At 35.8% G+C, this 19,899-nt stretch overlaps 1 protein-coding gene across 1 annotated transcript in view; it reads right to left on the bottom strand.

Annotated features, from left to right (window-relative positions):
• Positions 1 to 4,988: 4,988 nt before the first annotated feature.
• SMURF2 (SMAD specific E3 ubiquitin protein ligase 2) overlaps positions 4,989 to 19,899 on the bottom strand; it is a 145,691-nt gene continuing 130,780 nt past the window's right edge. Inside the window, exons 16-19 of the mRNA XM_044005578.1 lie at positions 11,956 to 12,076; positions 9,910 to 10,111; positions 8,819 to 8,894; positions 4,989 to 8,296 (exon numbers count right to left, since the gene is read on the bottom strand). Of these exons, the coding sequence (XP_043861513.1) occupies positions 8,197 to 8,296; positions 8,819 to 8,894; positions 9,910 to 10,111; positions 11,956 to 12,076 (499 nt within the window). The 3' untranslated portion in view covers positions 4,989 to 8,196. The remainder of the gene's footprint in view (positions 8,297 to 8,818; positions 8,895 to 9,909; positions 10,112 to 11,955; positions 12,077 to 19,899) is intronic.

The following is a 19,899-nucleotide window of genomic DNA, read 5'->3' as shown; positions in this document are numbered from 1 at the left end:
AAGTTAGAATTCTCACCAATCAAAATAGCTTAGCCAGGGTTAAGAAGGCATTTTTTAAGCAGTTCAGCTCAGAGGGGCCGTTCCAGCTAGGGAGAAACAGGACAGAAGTGTAGATGGCCAGCAAGGTGAATAGCCAGATAGGACATAAAGCATTAATCTGATCTGGGACCAGTTAGACACAATCAATCTATAATCGTAAAAATCTACCAGACCCTAAACTTGGATCTTTTCTAGCATGTCTTTTTTAAGGCGATTGAGAATTTTCATCTCAGGCATTTCAAGATGATCATCTTAATAATAAGGAAATTGCAGCTGAATGGAAGGAAAGTTCATAGGTACTCCTTGAAGAGGCAAGGAAAGGAGTTGGCAGAGTGGCTTTTTTTCCTAATTCCCAAAAAAGTACCCCCAAAAACATATTTCATGGAGCAACTGGTCATCATATATTGCAATCCTAAAAGACTATCATGAAAATAGTTGCGTCCTGCAACATTAGTTGCTAGAGACAAAGTAGTACAGAAATTCTTTTAGTGATAAGGTTGTTCAAATAAAATCACCATACACTGATATGTGGTAACTTCGAAACAAAGGTGGGAAAAGATGCATAGTTCTTTTTTCTCTTTTTTTTTGGCAGGGCAATGAGGGTTAAGTGACTTGCCCAGGGTCACACAGCTATAAGTGTCAAGTGTTTGAGGCTGTATTTGAATTCAGGTTCTCCTGAATCCAGGGCCAGTGCTTTATCCACTGCATCACCTAGCTGCCCCCAAGATATATAGTTCCTAAGAAATCATATACCCATACTGACTTGGTCCACTATAAATGCATATAATCTAATCTCAAGGGGCTTTTACCACACAGTAAGGCAAATCATTCCCTTCCCTAATTCATTCACTAAATCACTCCGAATAGAGACTGTCCAAATCATCTTTCCTTAAATCTCACATTCTTAGCTGAGGATCCACCCATCATATTTCACCAAAGGCTCCCTTTCATCTCACATCACTAAGACGTCTTCCTGCATTCACCTCCTTCACTCCAGTTTCTGATGAGATCCTTTTCCTTGCCAAGACCAATCCCTCTGTATTCACTTCTGACACTGTCCCATCTTCTCCAGCGGATTGCTACCATCATTCCCCTATCAGTTTCAATCTCACCCTATCTACTGTCTCCTTCCCTGCTGCCTTCAGATATGCTTATGTCTCCTCCATCTTTAAAAGTCCCTCAAATGGGGATGTTCATAAAATGGGGAATGGCTGAACAAGTTGTGGTATATTATTGCAGTGGCTTACTACTATGCTATAAGAAATGACAAGCAGGGGGTAGAGCTGAGATGGCAGAGTAAAGGCTGTAACTTTCAGAGCTCCTGACATGATCCATCCACATACCTTCAAAAAAATGCCATAAGACAATATTTGGAGCAGCAGAACCCACAAAAGAATAAAGTGAGATCATTTTTCCAACCAAAGATGGCTTAAAAGGGAGACAGGGAAGGTCTGCCATACCGGGGTGAGAGAGGAGTGCAGTGAGCTACTTTACCCCAACCCTGCCTGCCCCCGCACCCACACACACACAAAAAAGATGAACAAAAAATAAATGCTTTACAGATATCATCCTTTCATATTCAATTTACACCTGTGCCCTCTAAGTATATTCCTTTCAATTGTCCTAATGCTGAGAAAGTTCTTATGAGTTACAAGTATCTTCTTTCCATGTAGGAATGTAAATAGTTTAACCTTTTAATATCCTTTATGATTTTTTTTCCCTATTTACCTTTTTATGCTTCACTCAGTCTTTTATTTAAAAATCTAATTTTCTACTCAGTTCAGGTCTTTTCATCACGAATGCCTGAAAGTCCTCTTTTTCATTGAAGTCTCATTTTTCCCCCTGAAAGATTATACTGAGTTTTGCTGGGTTGGTGATTCTTGGTTGTAACCCCAGTTCCTTTGCCTTCCAATCCTTTAATGTAGAAGCTGCTAGATCTTGTGTTATCCTGACTGTGGCTCCACAGTACTTAAAATTGTTTCTTTCTGGCTGCTTGCAATATTTTCTCCTTGACCTGGGAGAAATGGAACTAGATGAAATCACTTTATTTAGCGAACAAAACTTTGTTCATTTTTTATTTTTGGTGGGGCAGGGTGGGGTGGCTTATGTCTGGGGCCTGATTTGGGTTCAGGGCCTCCTGGATCTAGGGCTGGTGCTTTGTTCACTGTGTCACCTAGCTGCCCCACGATGACATTTTTAAAATAAAGTTAAGGGGTAAGAGGGATGCACTGGAAGAAAGAGAAAGGGAGAGGTAGAATCAGGTAAAGTAGCTCACATAAAAGAAACAAGAAAAAGCTTATGGAGTGGAGAGGAAGATGGGGAAGGAGCAGGGGAGTGCGTGAGCCTTACTCTCATCACAATTGGTTCAAAGACGGAATAACATACATGCTCAAGTGGGCATAGTAATGTATCTTGCCCTGTAGGGAAAGTGGGAGGGGAAGGGAATAAAGGGGAAGAGGTGAAGGAAAGGAGGACAGATTGGGGGAGCAGGCAGTAAAAAGCAAAACACTTTTGAGGAGGGGTAGGGTGAAAGAAGATAGAAAATAGAGTAAATATCAAGGGGAGGGAATAGGATGGAGGATAATACAGTTAGCCACAGTAACTGTGAAAGAAATGATGAGCAGGATGCTATCAGAAAGACTTATAAAAAATGCAATCCATCTACAGTGAAAGAACTGATGGCATCTTAATACAGATTGAAGTATAATTTTTTTTTGTTAGTTCCTCTTTCTAAAGTTATTTTGTCTATTTTCTTTCACAACCTGACTAATGTGGATATATTCTGCATGACTGCACATGCATAACTTATATTGAATTGCTTGATTTCTTAGGGAGGGGTGGGGAGGGAGGAAGAAAATTTGGAACACAAAGTTTTAAAACATCAATGTGAAAAAAATGTTTTCTACATGTAACTTGGGGAAAAGTCTAAATAAATTAAGCATTTTTTTAAAATGACAAACAGGATGCTCTGATAAACCTGCAAAGACTGATGAAAAACTGATGAACTGATGCAAAATAAAGTGAGCAGAACTGACAAAACATTGTATACAGTAACTGCAATATTGTATGATAAAATGTGAATGACAGCCATTCTCAGCAATATAATGATTTAAGATGATTCTAAAGGACTTATAATGAAAAATGCTATCCATATCCAGAGAAAGAACTGATGGAGTCTGAATGGATTCAAAGTATTCTTTTTCTTTACTTTATTCTTCTTGGGGTTTTTTCTTCTGTGTTTTCTTTCACATGATTAACATAGCAATATGTTTTATATGATTATACATGTATGACCTACATAGAATTGTTTGCCTTCTCAATGGGGGGGAAGGGGAGAGAATTTAAAGCTCAAAAAATTTTTTAAACAATATTATGTTTTTATATGTATAATGTTTTTATATGTAGTTGGGAAAAAATAAAATATTAAAAGACCCCTCCCCCCAAAAAATCCCTCATTTGATCCTACCATCCCTTCCTCTGTTAAAACTCCTTAGTCTACTTCTTCTTCTCTCACTCTCTTCTAAACTTTCTGAAATCTGTATTCTGACCTTAGCAATCAACTAAAACTGTTCTCTCCAAAATTACCAGTGCTTTTAATTGCAAAATCTAATGGTCTTTTCTCAATTTTCATCCTTGTTGAAAGCTTCCTCTCTAAAGCATCTGATACTGCTGATCACATCCTTCAGGAGACTCTCTCCTTTTTGATTTTTGGTGACATTCCTGAGACTTGTCTGATCACTGCTTCTCAGGCTCCTTGGCTGGTTCTTCATCCAGATTATATACATTAACCATTGGTAGCCCCCAACATTCTATCTTTTCTTTTTGTTGCCTAATTATAGTTATTTCATCAAGTTCCATTCTCCCATTCAAGCCCATATTCATCTATGCAGGTAGATCTATAATGTTTCACTCCAAGTCTTCCCTAAGTTATCACCATGTCTTTCAGACATCTCAAATTGGATGTCCCATAAACATTTCAAATTCAACAAATTTTAAAAAGAACTTATTAAAGCTCCCCGCTTTCAAACTTCCCTAATTCTGTCAAGGACACCATGGTCTTTCCAGTCACAAAGAACTGCGATCCAGTATCATTCTGAAAGCAAGGGCAGTATCTAGCAAGTTGGATAGACCCTGTATGATAAATTTTGGAGAGGACATAGATGAGAGTCATACAAGATGGATAAGTATGGATATGTTATCTGCATTATTGAAAATTATCTAAGCAGTGTTTTTTTATCTCAAAAAACATTGCAACTTTTAATTCCTGGCTGCCATTGTCTTATCACTTTTCTACATACATGATCTTCAGGTCAAATCATTACCAAAAAACCCCACCCCATTACAACTATACTTTTCTGATTAAAAAGAGACAAAATAGGGGGCAGCTAGGTGGCACAGTGGATAAAGCACCGGCCCTGGATTCAGGAGTACCTGAGTTCAAATCTGGCCCAGACACTTACTAGCTGTGTGACCCTGGGCAAGTCACTTAACCCCCATTGCCCTGCTAAAATAAAAAAAAAAAATTTAAAAATTAAAAAAAAAAAGACAAAATACTAAATCAATGAACTACATATTTAAAACACTTCAGAAAAAAGAATACTTCTATAACCTGTGAATGAATTCAGATAATCAATTACTTTGAATACTGAATAAAGTTCAACATATTTTACTTTAAGTTGTCCTATTAAAATTGTCCAGAGTGTTATGTTAGCTCAGGCAGCTAAAGTGGTTATCTTTCATAAAGTAATTCAAAACAAGCTAGCTCCAAAGTTCACTGAAACACAGATTTCCCGAAAATATGACCCCATATTCTACCAATATGTTCAAATATAAGACAACTGGAACTTGGTGTAATCCATGGAATACACTATTCACTGTCATTGGCATCCAAACTAAATTGCGCAGGACCATAGAATATAAACATTCTAAAAGATACTTAGAAATAAAAAAGTATTTGCATTCTCCCTCCTACCCTCACTTTATGGATCACATGTTTGGAAGTGTACACAAAAGGTAAATTATGAAATTAGGACAAAGCTTTTTAAAAAGTCTCAATGTACTGAAAACACAATTTTTTTTTAATACCACTGATGCTGTGATGGTGCAAACAGCATACAATTTATTACTCAAGTTCTGCATGGGCACATACAGAGTTTTAAAAAAATTAAACCATTTATACAGATGTTATTGATAAAGCTCATGTAACAGCTTGGTGAAAATACAAAGAATATCAATGCTAAAACACTCTTTAATAAATACGATGGAAATGATAAACCTTTAAAAAGTCAGTTTAGAGGAGAGGATAATATTACACCAATTAAACTAATTACACCTAGAGACAAAACAAAACTTAGCATTTGGTAGAGTCATCGTCCTAATATAGTATTTAAAGTATTAAAAATGGTATTTGATTGCTTTATGATGCAGTTTAGTTTGAAGCAGAGAGAGCTGCTAAAATAAGCATAAAGGATGAAAGAAGCACACACTTTGATGAAGAAGCAAAAATCTCTTCCATCAATGTCAGTTTAAACATAACAGATGTTCAAAATGGATTTAGTGTTGTAAAACAAAAATGATTTATAAATTTTAAAATAGGGATTTCAACAGGAGCCTTGTGTGTTCTGGACTGTAGTAAACAACAACAACAAGAACATTTGGTAAAAATAAATCAATCTAGGGCAACTGAAACTATGTGCAAAAAATTTTTTTGTTTTTGAATTTACACTGTACACAGCATTGTTACAAAATTCTTTACATCAAGAAATATAATCCTCTGAAATTCATATCTACTATAAGAGAGCTACAAGATAATCATTGCTTCATAATGAAAAGAATGAAAATATAATGACATTTCTGAAGTTTAATGCAAATAAAGAATGGATAAAAGGAAAACTCACTAAGAGCGACACATGGATATAAATATTCACATTACTCATGGGGTCCAAAGTTCAATAAAACATGAAGGGTTTTTTTTCTTTCTTTCTTTAGCACCTATTTGAAAGAACCAGCTGACGTGATTCTGAAACTGAAATCTGATGGGGTCAATATATTCCTGTGAATTACAAAAAAGTATGTATGTATGTATGCATACCTTTGACTGGTACTGTAGGGTGATTTGTCTTAAAGCTCTATTCAAGAAGTCCTTATTATTAAGGGCAAAAAAGGCATTCAAAAGTGATGGTATATTCCTGCTCCATTTTATACATTAAAATAATTCCTAGAAACGTTTCACTGTTACTGTACTGCATTCCCTGATACTTCTGGTTTCCAGAACCATTCCTTAGTTTTGTAAGATTTTCTAAAGACTGTGTACAAATGAAAACTACACTAGTGCCTAATATAGAAATGTTTATGTTTACTGTGAAACTTAAAACTATTAGTTAATCAAGAGTATAGAAATGTCATTTCTGCACATCTCAAGTTCAAATGTAGTATGTCCATTAACAGTGGAAAAATATAATCTCATTAATAATACTGCTTCACAAAGTATTAACTATTAGGCCATGTAGTGATCTTACCTTTGAGAAATTAATAACTGTAACTAGATTACTTACAGTGGCAGTCAAATTTGGCAGAATAGAATTTTGACACTATATTACAAGACAGCATATCCATTTACCAAAAAAATACAACTAATTTTGATTCATCAAAAATTACTACTGTTTAAGTATTTCTTATGACTGAAGGAAGAAACACACCCATGATTTCATATTTTTCTAATTCTTTACACCAATATTTCTACTGCTTCCTGCTGGCTGAGAGGGGCGGGATGGGGGTGGGGTCTCAAGAAGTATGCCAAACACCTAACAAATCAAGTCTGTATACTTCACAACAGATGCCAATTTTCTGTACCCAGTACTGGCCACTAGAATTACCAACTTGCTTCCAAAATTAACTTCTTAATTTACAGTAAATTTTCCCCTACTTTCCCTATGTATGTTTCTACATTTATGCATATATTTACTCACCTTTTTCATCCTAGGGAACCTTGGTAGTAAGCTTTCTTGACCTCACTTTCAATACAAACACCTTGCCTACTATGTTGTTATGTAAAAGCAGAACTAAAAGTTACCTTTAGAACTAATTTTCCCTTTGTCACAATTTGAGTAGACCTCCATTTCATAAGCAGCTAAACAAAGGTTAAATATGGTTTACCTGATAGAATTCTTGATACATCAATTAATACATAACCAACTAGATGCACTTTGACATAAGGAACTTTGGTTCTTAAAAACAGTATATCTAAAAATAAGACTGAACATATACCATCAACATGCTTTTAGGAGTTAAAAAATGCAGCATTTTCATTTAAGATGAAATGCAAATCCAAAATACTTGATAAAGGTGACTCATTATAAAAGTCCTTTAAAAAAGTTTCTTAAAAAACAGGGACACCATGAACACAAAGTATTGTGTCCAATGATAAAATCACTAAAACAGTAGTTGCATTAAAAATCTGACAAGTGATATAAATAAAAACCAAAATAGTATAATTGTTTTCCTGGAAATTCATGCTTGAAAAAGTATTTTAAAAGACCCACCTAGTGAACAATTATATTCAATATACAATGCAGAATATAATGCTTTACTATAAGAAAATGTAATTAAATATGTAAGTGGCTTGCTTAAAAGGTTAATGATTCTTTTAGCCAAATTTATCCAAAATTAGAGCAATCCAAAAATAACTTTATTTTTCTTTTTAAAAAGAGTATTTATAGTAGCTGTTTGGTATGTGTTCTGTGAAGCTGAAATGTTACTTGTACCGACTGCTGAAATTGTGTCTTGATGTTTTTAGAAAGGCAAATTCTGATAGGTAAACAAAATAGATTACCTTTTATAAAAATAATAGTAGTCTTTAAGGGTAGAATACTGCCAGACTTTGAAAACATAGGAAAAGTCAGCATTCTGTGGGTTCAAGATAATAGTTTTAAATAGCAGCGGAGTGGCCTCATGGCAAAGGCCATTTTTTTTTCTCAGAAAGGAAATTCCAAAACCACCCTTCCCCTTCATGGTGTCCTAGAGTAGAAGAGGGGAAAGGTGTTCCTGTATTTCAAGCATTTCTTGAATCTTGGTTGGAAATGGGGGGGGGGGGAGGAGAGGGGGCGGGCTATCAATCAAGCATATATAAATGGAGTTCCAAGAAGTTGGCAACATTTGTCATTCCACAGCAAATCCACATGTTTCTTCAATGGCTGTTAGCAGCTTCTCATAAAGCTTCTCATAACTTTCATAGGGTGGAATGTCTATTCGATTGAAGCTGTGAACAAGTAAATAAGATGATTATATAAATGTATACACTGTTACTAAAAGTATTTGTTTACAAAGTTCAAACTCTAGACTAAGTTTCTTATGCATTTTTTGTTTAGGTCTTATAATACAAAGACAGAAAATTAAATCAATACTCCTCCAAAATAGAAATTATACTCAATGGATGATCACTTATGATTTCTTTGTACCTATCTTTGAGATGTTGAATTACTATAAATTGTAACCTACTGACAAGAGCAAGATTTTTAAAAGTTCCTTTCCTCCTAAGGAGTTGGCTTTTAGTTCTATCTCAATACAATCTAATTATGAAAATGTTGAAGGAAGACTGAAACTTTCACTAGAACTCGGGGGGGGGGGGGGGGGAGCAAGACATTTAAAGCCTGTCTGCTGGTAATGGTTGTATAGAAATCCTTTCTCAATCAATTCAGTCCAAATGTGACAATGTTAAAGGAAAAAAAATTCTGTTTCATTCTCTATTTTTATACATTAAATTGAAGAAAAAAAAACCCACCACGTGTGAGCTTTCGGTAGGTTATTAGTGCTAGCATCAATCTGGTGTATTGTAAATAGTCTTGGGCCTGCAGCACCTGTAAATTAAATAAAAGTGAAAAAGTCACAGGAAATACATTAAACCAATAACTAGTCTTAGAATGAAATCATTATAGGCATGGTCCACCAGAAAGAGAATGCTGTAACTCTCCACAACCTCATAACGGTCAAAAGGAAGCAATATGGTATTTGAAAGTAGATAATAAACTCTGGGGAAAAAAGATCTATACCATATACATCTAAGCATCCTTTTCTAGTAAAACATTTCTGAGGATCAGCTAGGTGTCGCAATGAATAAAGCACCAGCCCTGAATTCAGAAGGACCTGAGTTGAAATCCAGTCTCAGACACTTACTAGCTGTGTGACCCTGGGCAAGTCGCCCCCCCCCCCAAAAAAAAAACATTTCTGAAGAAAATATGTGATTGGAAACCCACTAACTTTTATATTCTACCCAAAATAAACCTTTGATAGCCCCCCAAAATAATCCCCAACCCACAAACAAAAACAAAACCCCAAACCCTGTAACAAATTAACCAATGCAAGAAAAATTGTACAAATTTTGGTTTCAGATAGTTGTTAGAAATTCAAGAAGGCAATAATTACAAAGAGAACTAATGAATTAGGTCAATGTAAGCATTTATGCCATTTAATATGAGCAAGTAGACAGTACAAGAGAAAATATAGATCTAGATTCATTTATAACATGAACTGCAGCACAGATACACAATCCATAAAGGTACATGGATACCAAATGTTATTTCTGTTTTATTTCCTCCTGCATAAACATAATCTAAGAAGTAGCTGAAAAAAAGCTCTGTAGATAGTACTTATAGCTAGAAAAATCAAAGAATAATTTTCCCAGTATACTGGCAAGTAAATTAAGGGGTAGGGGGGTATTTGAAGAAACCAAGATAAGCAAGGTGATATGAAAACTATTGATCAATTGACAAAGAACACTATGAGGGAAGAGAATCCCTACTCATAATATCAATTCATCTGCAAAGTTTGCACATCCATGAAAATGCTTTCAAGTTATTGTCAGGGGTGCCTCACCTTGTAAAGCTTTAAATCCCTGCAAAGGCACTCTGGAAGATCCTGTCACAAACTGAAGTAATCGTGCTCTCCTTTCTTCATCAAAAAATTCGACAGCTTTCCAGAACCATTTTACAATATTGCTGTCTGGGGTACAGTGTTTCAACCGCGTATTTACCTTCCAGTCACTAACATCAATCTTTCCTAGCCCACAGATGATGAGCTGTTCACAAAATAGACAGGCAATGGTTATAATGAAAACTTCTAATAATATTCTATATTAGAAAATTTTGCAGTATTTGTTTTGGTGGATAGGAAAGGCTAAAAGAGACACATCTGGAAGCTCTATAATAAGTCAGACAAGGTCAGAGCAGGAAGGCGCCTTAAAAATAATCTAATCTTCTCATTTTGCATTTAGGGAAACTGAGCCTAAAGAGGTGAAGCAACTTGCAAGTAGACATAGTAAGAAAAATGGAACTACAACATAAGTGTAATGATTTAATTCTAAGATAGCAGATATTCAATAAATTCCCCTAATACCAAAGTAAAATGCTTAAAAGCTAACAAGACAATATTAGGTAACATAAATTTAATTTAATTAATTAATTAAACTAAGTAGTGTTTAATGACCAGCACTGTTAAGAGCATGTGGTTGGTCCTTGTACTGATGGACCATAGTTTCAATTGTATAAACTAATTAGGAAGCTAAAAACAACACATAAGAAACAATCTGAGCACAACAGTTGCTAAAATATATGGTAGTGACTACATGCAACACAATTCTGAGGAAGACAAAATCTTCTAGAATAGTCACCCTTCATTGCTACAGGAACAACCTAGCAAACCTAAAAATCTTAAGTAATTAACATCATCTAATGAAATCTGATGTAAAAAAGAATAAGGGGAGAGGTAAAGGACAAAAATCCCATAAAAAGAATTTCTGAGTCTATTTTTTTTCCAGAACTATCTCTTAATGTTGTCATTTCAGTTTATCCATTTTTGAATGATAAATCAGAGATCCTTGCTATACAACTGGGTTACAAATGAAATAACATAGATTAAGATCCTCTTGGTGTAGGATCTACTGAATGTGATACTTGAGTAGATAACAGTAGAGTCCACCAAATGCATCTGTGTGTTGGTGCATAAATGCATATATGCTCAACTATACATATACACAAACAATGCAAGATTCCTGTGAGGAAAGCACTTTGTAAACCTTAAAGTACTTTCAAAATGAGAATTATTATGTAAAGCATGTATGGAATCAATAATTATTTATCATTTTTGCAAGGTGCTGAGCCAAACAATGGGAATAAAAAGCAAAGCAAAAACAGTTCCAGGGTACGCAGAAACTTTCTCCCCATCCCCAAGCCCTACCACGTACTTATTAGATTAGTAGCAATTGCACCATTAAATTCGCTACTCATTTGAATGTAAAACTGAATGAAGGGTGGAAAATTTTTCAATTTGGGGACAATACAAACTACCCATAGTGAAAATTCCCAAATATCCATGGACATTCTACTATCCGTACTCTGTTATCACCATTCAGTTTATACAGAAAAATCTATCCTTTACTTCCAGTTCTTCCTTATAATTCTAACCCACTGTACTTTTCAATGGGAAGATGGTCAATGAAGGACCATTCAAAATTATTCATGTTTCCTTGAATTCTCACTAAAATGGATAATAACCTGGGGCTGTGCTGTAATAATAAGCAACAGCATGGTGAAATGGAAGAAAGACTGGAGCTGGACTCATAGGATCTAGATTCAAATGCTGGTTCTACAATTTAGACTGCCACCTCCCTAAGCTTGAGTTTTCTCATTTGTAAAAAGGTAGGGTTGCCCTCAACGATCATTATAATTTCTTTCCAATTCTAAATTCCATGATTTAAAATCTCAATATTTTGAACTCTGTATGTGTTGGGCGGAGGGGAGAGGAGGGTGGAGTGGCTGCAATGGTGAAACTAACAGAGACTACACCCAGGATAACAAAAGTCCACCTAGTATACTTACTTTGTCTCAAATTACACTTGATAACACAACATATTAGCACACTGACCTCTAGTTCTTTTTCATCAAATGTCTTCAGCAAAGGTTGTGGTATTACTTCATTAAATCCCTTCTGCAGAGCCAGAAACTGAGCTTCAATTCCTCGCAAAAATCTCCAGTTTACATAAAGCCTATAATAATGGTACAGGAATCTTTTATGATTGAATGATTCATATATATCGAAATAAAGAAACCAAATATTCAATAACATTACTGGAATAACCTGTAACTTTGTCAAAGTTAAAGTTTCCAAATATCTATCTAATACAACAAAACAAACATTACAAAATCAATCCTCTTCATGTGCCAGGCATTGTGCTAGACTCTAGGGGCACATAAGATGTAACAATGTGGGCTATGAGGAGGGCATGACTGGGATAGGGGGTGGCTGGTACAGGCACAGAGAAATCGAGAGTGGCCTCCAAGAGCAGGCGGCACCTGGAAAGAGATTTGGAGAAAGCTGAGGAGTATAAGAGCAGAGATAAAGGACCATATTCCAGGCACCCCAGGCAGGCGGCAGGACAAAACAGGACACGGTTATTCCATGTGTGGAGATAAGGAGGCCAGTTCAGCCAGACTGAAATATGTGTGAAGGAGAGCAAAGTATCATAAAGCTGGAAAGGTAGGTTGAAGCCAAACTGTGAAGAAATTGAAATGACAGAGAAGTGAGTATTTGAATAATCAGACAAAAACACAGGCTGGCAGGGGGTGGGGCTAAAAGATGGCCAACGGACAAAAAGAATTAAAGTTCTCATTCCAAACTAATTTTTTTTATCCCATTTTAAATGTTCTCACTTAAAGATATAAGGTTGCTTGATTTCTTTTATTTCTTTTTTTAGCATTTTATTTCCCCCCAATTATATGCAATAACAATTCCTTACATCCATTTAAAAAACTTTGTGTTCCAAATTCTCTCCCTCCCTTCCCATACCCCCTCTTTGAGAAGGCAAGCAATTCAATGTTATTCATGTGTAGTCATGCAAAACATTTCCATATTAGCCATGTAATGAAAGAAAACAGACCAAAAAAACCCTCAAGAAAAAAAATGTAAATGATCTGTATTCAGACACCACCAGTTCTCTCTGGAGATGGACAACATTTTTCGTCATAAGTCCTTCACAGCTGATCATCTTAAAATATTGCTGTTACTTTGTACACAGTACATATCACTTTGTATCAGCTCATGTAGGTCTTAAAGGATTTTCTGAGAGCATCCTGCTCATCATTTCTTATACCACAATATTATTCCCTCATAAGCACATACCACAATTTGTTCAGCCATTCCCCAGTTTTCTGCTTCCTTTGTAATCTTGGTTACATTAGTTTTGTTTGTGCAAAAAACTTTTAATTTTATATAATCAAAATTATCTGTTTTACATTTGTTTTGCTTTCTATATCTTCTTTGGTCCTAAATTTTTCCTCTAACCATAATCTGACAGATAAACAATTCCATGCTCTCTTAATTTGCTTAAGGTATCATCCTCTATGTGTAAATCATGTTATCTATTTTGACCTTATTTTGGTATATGGTATGAAATGTTGGTCTATACCAAGTTTCTGCCATATTATTTTCCAATTTTCCTAGCAGTTTTTCTCAAATAATAAGTTTTTGTTCCAAAAGCTTGGAACAATGTTTCTTTTTCAATAAGAACAATCCAATTAAGACTTTGGAAGATTGATAATAAAATATACTCACCTCTTGGCAGAGATCATCAATCAACAAATAGTTACTTATTAATTACCTACTCTGTGTTGGGTACTAAAGATACACATACAATAAGTTAAATAATCTTTACAAACTAGCACTGCAGAGACTTTAGGTCTCAGATGTCATCAACATATTGATTTGTTTTACTTGACAATATCCTATTTCGTACAAGAGAGGGCTTCTATTTTGTGAGGGGGAGAAGTAGTAGGTAGTAATTTGTGTGTGTCTGTGTATATATACAGATAGATAGATAGATAGATAGATGTAGTCCGAACTTCACAACCACCATAAAAAATAAGCACTTCTACATATTAAGTAGAATACAAAAAAAGGACTACACATGAAGCTGTGCATCTGTTTTCATACCACTTGCTTTTTGTTTTTGGTGACCACTTTTGCTTTTTAAAAAAGCTAACATGTTATGTTCAAAACTGTCTTGCTTCTCTGGGTTTCTTTCTGAATTTCTGCTGTTTTCTATGCATTTAAAAAATATTTCAATGGGCCAGTTATTTTCTTTTTTTAGGGGGCATCATTATTGCTACCCCACTTGTTTTTTCTACACCTAGTAGATTAGCACTTTATCATCTCATAGCCCCTTCCAACTGTTCAAAAAAGTCAACATTTCTGTTTCTACTGACTCTTGCTTACATTTCAAAGTTCCTACTCAGCTCTAGATTTTCCTTTTTTCTTTCTTTCTCTTACTAGTTTTTCATCTAAATTTTTTGAATGTTTGACATTTTTAATAAATTTTTGAGTTCTGAATTCTCTTCATCCCTCTCATCCCTCCCCTGCTCATTGAGAAGGCAAAAAAGGTGATATAAATTATACATCTGAAATTATGTAAAACATATTTCTATATTAGCCAAGTTGCAAAAAATTTTTTAAAAAGAAAGTGAATGTTGGTAGAGTTGTGAAAAGAGCCAACCACTCTGGAAAGCAATTGGGAACTGTGTCCAAAGGGCTATAGAACTGTGCATACCCTTTAATCCAGGAATACTACTGCTAGGTTTATATCCCAAAGACATCCCCTAAAAGAGAAAAAGACCTATTTGGACAAAAATATTTATGACTGTTCTGTTTTGTGGTGGCTAAGAATTGGAAATCAAAGGAATGCCCATCAATTGGGGAATGGCTAAACAAGCTGTAGCATATGATGGTGAGGGAATATTATTGTGTTATAAGAAATGACAAGCACGATGATTTGAGAAAGGCCTGGAAAGACTTGTATGAACTAATGCATAGTGAAGTGAGCAGAACCAAGAGAACATTGTACAGAGACAGCAATATTGTTTGATGAAGAACTGTGAAAGACTTAAACGATTCTCAACAATACAATGAGCTAAGACAATACCAAAGGACTAATGAAGCATACTATCAACCTCCAAAGAAAAAGAACTGATATTGACTGAACACAGACAGGCATGCTATTTTTCACTTTCTTGCATTCTTTTTTCTTTTATTCAAGTTTTCTTGTACAAAATAACTAATATGGTAATGTTTTATATAATTGCACATGTATAATCCATATCTGATTGCTTACCACCTTGAGGGAGGGGAAGAGGGAAGGAGGGATAAAATTTGGAACTCAAAACTATGAATAAAAATGTTTATTATTAAAAAAAAAGAAAGTGAGATCGGAAAAATGTAAATAAAAACAACTCTGAGGTACCACCTCACACCTATCAGATTGGATAATATGACAAAAAAGGAAAATAATGAATGTTGGAGAACCTGTGGAAAAATTGTAACACTGATGCATTGTTGGAGGAGCTGTGAACTGATCCAACCATTCTGGAGAGCAATTTGGAACTATGTCCAAAGGGCTATGGGACTGTTCATACCCTTTGACCCAGTGGTACCACTGCTAGGTCTGTATCCCAAAGAGATCATAGAAGAGGGAAAAGGACTCACATGTACAAAAATATTTATAGCAGCTCTCTTTGTGGTGGCAAAGAATTGGAAATCGAGGGAATGCCCATCAATAGGGGAATGGCTAAACAAGTTGTGGTATATGAATGTAATGGAATACTATTGTGTGCTGTAAGAAATGATGAGCAGGAGGAGTTCAGAGAAACCTGGAAGGACTTACATGAACTGATGCTGACTGACAGGAGCAGAACCAGGAGAACACTGTACACAGTAATAGCAACATTGTGTGATGAACAATGGGGGATAGACTTGGCTCTTCTCAGCAGTGCAACAATCCAAAACAGTTTGAAAGAACTTATGATAGAAAATGTTCTCAACATCCAGAAAGAAGAATTGTGGATTATGAATGCAGATTGAACCATACTGTTTCTACTTTTGGCCTGGGGTTTTTTCCTTCTTTTTTGAGGTTTTTCCCTTGTGCTCTGATTCTTCTTTCACAAGATGACTAATGTAGAAATATGTTTAATGTGATTGTACACATACAACCTATCTCAGACTGCTTTCCATCTTGGGAAGGAGGGAGGAAAAGAAGGGTAGGAGAAAAAAATTTGAACTAAAAATCCTGTGAAAACAAATGTTGAAAACTATCCTTATATGTAACTGGAAAATAATAAAATACTTTTATTTATTTAAAAATAAATAAATAAAAAGGAAAGTGAAAAAATGCTTCAATCTGCATCAGTTCTTTCTCTGCATATGTACAACATTTTTCATTCTAAGTCCTTCAGAATTGTCTTGGATATTAGTTTGCTAAGAATAGCTAAGTCATTCACAGTTGACCATCATACAATATTACTGTTATGTGTAGTGTTCTCCTGGTTATGCTCATTTCACTTTGCATCAATTCATGGAAGTCTTCCCAGATTTTTCTGAGACCATTCTGCTTGTCATTTCCTTTTTTTCTTTTTCTTTTTTTTTTTTTTTGGGGGGGGGGTGTAAAGCAATTGGGTTTAAGTGACTTGCCCAGGGTCACACAGCTAGTAAGTGTCAAGTGCCTGAGGCCGGATTTGAACTCAGGTCCTCCTGACTCCAGAGCTGGTGCTCCTGCTTGTCATTTCTTATAGCATATGGTATTCAATCACAATCATATACCACTTGTTCAGCATTCCCTAATTTAAAGGACATCGTTTCAATTTCCAATTCTTTACCACCACAAAAATCTCCAGATTTTATTATTATGGTTTTCAGGGAGTTTGATGTTTCTTAAATTATCTCCCCTTGACTTATTTTCCAGGTTTCCCAGGCAGATATCTTATATATCCTTCCATTTTAAAAAATCCTTTGATTTTACTGTAATATTTTCTAGCTGATTCATGGAATCTTTGATTAGGTCTATTCTAATTTTTAGGGAGTCTATGACTTGGGCAAAGTTTACCACTATTGATTCTAAACTAAATCTACAAATTCTTACTTCTAAAGCTTTTTTAAAAATCATTTTTTAATCTCGTTTTATTTCTTCTGGGTCTTCATATAGGACTTGTGGAAAACCCATTTTTCCCTTTCATTCTCTGCTTGCAATTGTTATAGCACTTTAAGGTTGGATTTTTAGGTATCTCTACATATGTTGTTCTTCTTTATAATGGTTTGGATCTTGTGTTTATTCATTTCTCCAGCCTTAATTTCTGAATAGGATTTTGTGACATTGCCCAGGCTCTACCTTCCTCCTGCTCTTTGGGGTCAGGTAGTTATCTCTGCTTGGTCTAATTAGGTCACCTGTGGGGCAGCTAGGTGGTACAGTGGATAGAGCACTGGCCCTAGAGTCAGGAGGACCTGAGTTCAAATCGGGCTTCAGATCCTTGACACTTACTAGCTCTGTGACCCTGGGCAAGTCACTTAACCACAACTGCCTCACCAATAGTAATAATAATAATAATAATAATAATAATAATGACATCTGAGTTGTTATACAGCATACCCTGAATCTTTGAGATTCAAAATGCTGTCTATTCAGAGACTTCTATGGTATTTCAAGACAGAGTGCTAGGAAACTCATAAGCCAACAGAACTGGGATTTCCCTGAGTGCTACAACAACCAGAGCCACATTGAACTAGTTGCTACTTCTATCAAAGACCTCAAAAATCCATGTTACAGGTCCTTGAATTCCCTAGCATGGCCATGCTTGCTGCCTAAGGACAGAGAGTCTTAAAGGTTATATGTGTCTCTGCCTAATTTCTGGGAGGCTTTTTGAGTGATAGGTATTGACTTCAATGGTAGGTCTCCTTTCCTACTGTCCATGGGGCTTTCTGATTGACTTTTTGTACAATGCTGATACAGAAGAAATCGTTTCCTATAGTCTTTCACTGGTTTTCTGTATCATTATCTGATGTAGTACAATTCTGAGGTCCTGGTGGGATAGGGCTATTTGTCTCTGTCCAAGCAGCCATCTTAGGTAGATGGATCCCAACAGTTTGCTTTTCTAAACTACTTTGGGAAGTCTTTAAATCTGGCAAAACCCTGAAATATTAAAGTCAAAATCAGAAAAATAATTGTTATTAAAAGTTGCTGAAAATCATTCCCCTTGTTTAGCCCTCCCTTTTAAATAAAGTTTTAACCAAGCAGAATTTGTTACACAAAGCTTTGCACATCAATGTAGTATGCCTGCTCATCTAGCCACGACTTTTCTCATACACAGTCCATTCAAAACTTTCAGGAGGGTTAAGTTTCTGTTATTTTCAAACTCCTAACTTATTTCCTTTGTGACCCTGGGCAAGCCACTTAACTTCTCTGGGCCTCCGTTTCCTTATCGGTGAAACACACAAGGGTGGGAGGAGATGAGAAGGAATTCAACATATCCACAACAGATCTTATTTTCTTCCACCCCACTCCATAACCTCTTCCAAATTCCTTCCCATCTCCCAAATTTGTAACTTCTGCATTATTCTTGACTCCTCAATCTCCTTCACCTTACATCTCTTGCATCTATGCTTTTCTCACGACCTTAATTCAAGTCCTCATGATCTCTTGCCTGGATTTTTTTTTTTTAAGTGAGGCAATTGGGGTTAAGTGACTTGCCCAGGGTCACACAGCTAGTAAGTGTTAAGTGTCTGAGGTCGGATTTGAACTCAGGTTCTCCTGACTCCAGGGCCGGTGCTCTATCCTATCCACTGTGCCATCTAGCTGCCCTCTTGCCTGGATTATTGAAATGGTCTCCTAATTGGTTTCCCAACCTCAAGACTCTCCTGATTCTAATTCATCTTAGTGATTTCTGTAAAGCACAGGTTTTACCACTTAAGTCCTCACTCAATAAACTCCACTGTTTCCTGTTTCAGGATCAGATATAAAATCTTCTGCTTGATATTTAGTCATTCACAATGTGACCCCTCTTCCTACCTTTTCAGTCTTCTTATACTATATTCCCTTCCACAGTCCTACTTACTATTCTTCTCACACAGGCATCTATTATTCTGCACATTAGCACTAGCTAGTTCTCCACTCCCGCTACATTCTCCTTCTCCACCTCTCACTGCTAAGTTCCCTGGCTTCCTTCAAGATCTAGCTCAAATATCACCTTCTGCAGGAGGCCTTTCCCATTACCAAACCCCTTTCCCTCTCTCCCCTACCTGGCTCCAAGATTACCTTCCAACTACACCAGGGATTCTCAATCTGGATTATATGAACTTGTTTTTAAAATATTTTGATAACTACATTTCCATATAATTGCTTTCCTTTATGATCCTTTGTATTTTCTCTTATACATTCAAAAACATTATTCTGAGAAGGTCCCACAGATTTCACCAGAGTGCCAAAAAATTTAAGAACCCCTGATCCCTGATATATATCTTATATTCTTTGTAATTAGAATGTAGTATCCTTGAGATCAGGAACTGTTTTTTAACTTTCTTTTTATCCCTTTGTGCTTATCGCAGTTCTTGATACACATTAAGTGCTTGTTGACTATCTTTTATGCCTGGAATGCACTACTTCCTCACTTCATTATATTAGAATCCTTAGCTTCCTTCAAGGCTCAGTTCAAGCACTACCTTCTACATGAAGCCTTTCCTCACGCCCCAGCAACTAGTGTACCTTTACCACAAAATTATTTTGTCTCTATTTCAAATATTTATATATGCACTTGTTGCTCCCTAACTATACTCAAGGGTAGCTATCTCTAGCACCTGTAGAGTACCTGGCACACAAGAAGTGATTAATAAATACTTAATGCTTGAAACAGCTGTTTTAAAAATCCTAGACTAAGGAAAGATTGATTTGAAAGAAAAATAAATATATATGAGAGAGAGGAGAGAGGAGAGAGGAGAGAGGAGAGAGGAGAGGGAGAGGGAGAGAGAGAACAGAGTTTCATATTCAATTTGCAAGCA

The sequence above is a fragment of the Dromiciops gliroides genome, chromosome 4 (assembly GCF_019393635.1).
Source record: "Dromiciops gliroides isolate mDroGli1 chromosome 4, mDroGli1.pri, whole genome shotgun sequence".
Lineage (NCBI taxonomy): Eukaryota > Metazoa > Chordata > Mammalia > Microbiotheria > Microbiotheriidae > Dromiciops > Dromiciops gliroides.
Note: the sequence above shows the minus strand (reverse complement) of the source record. Positions and strands in the feature narration are given on the sequence as shown.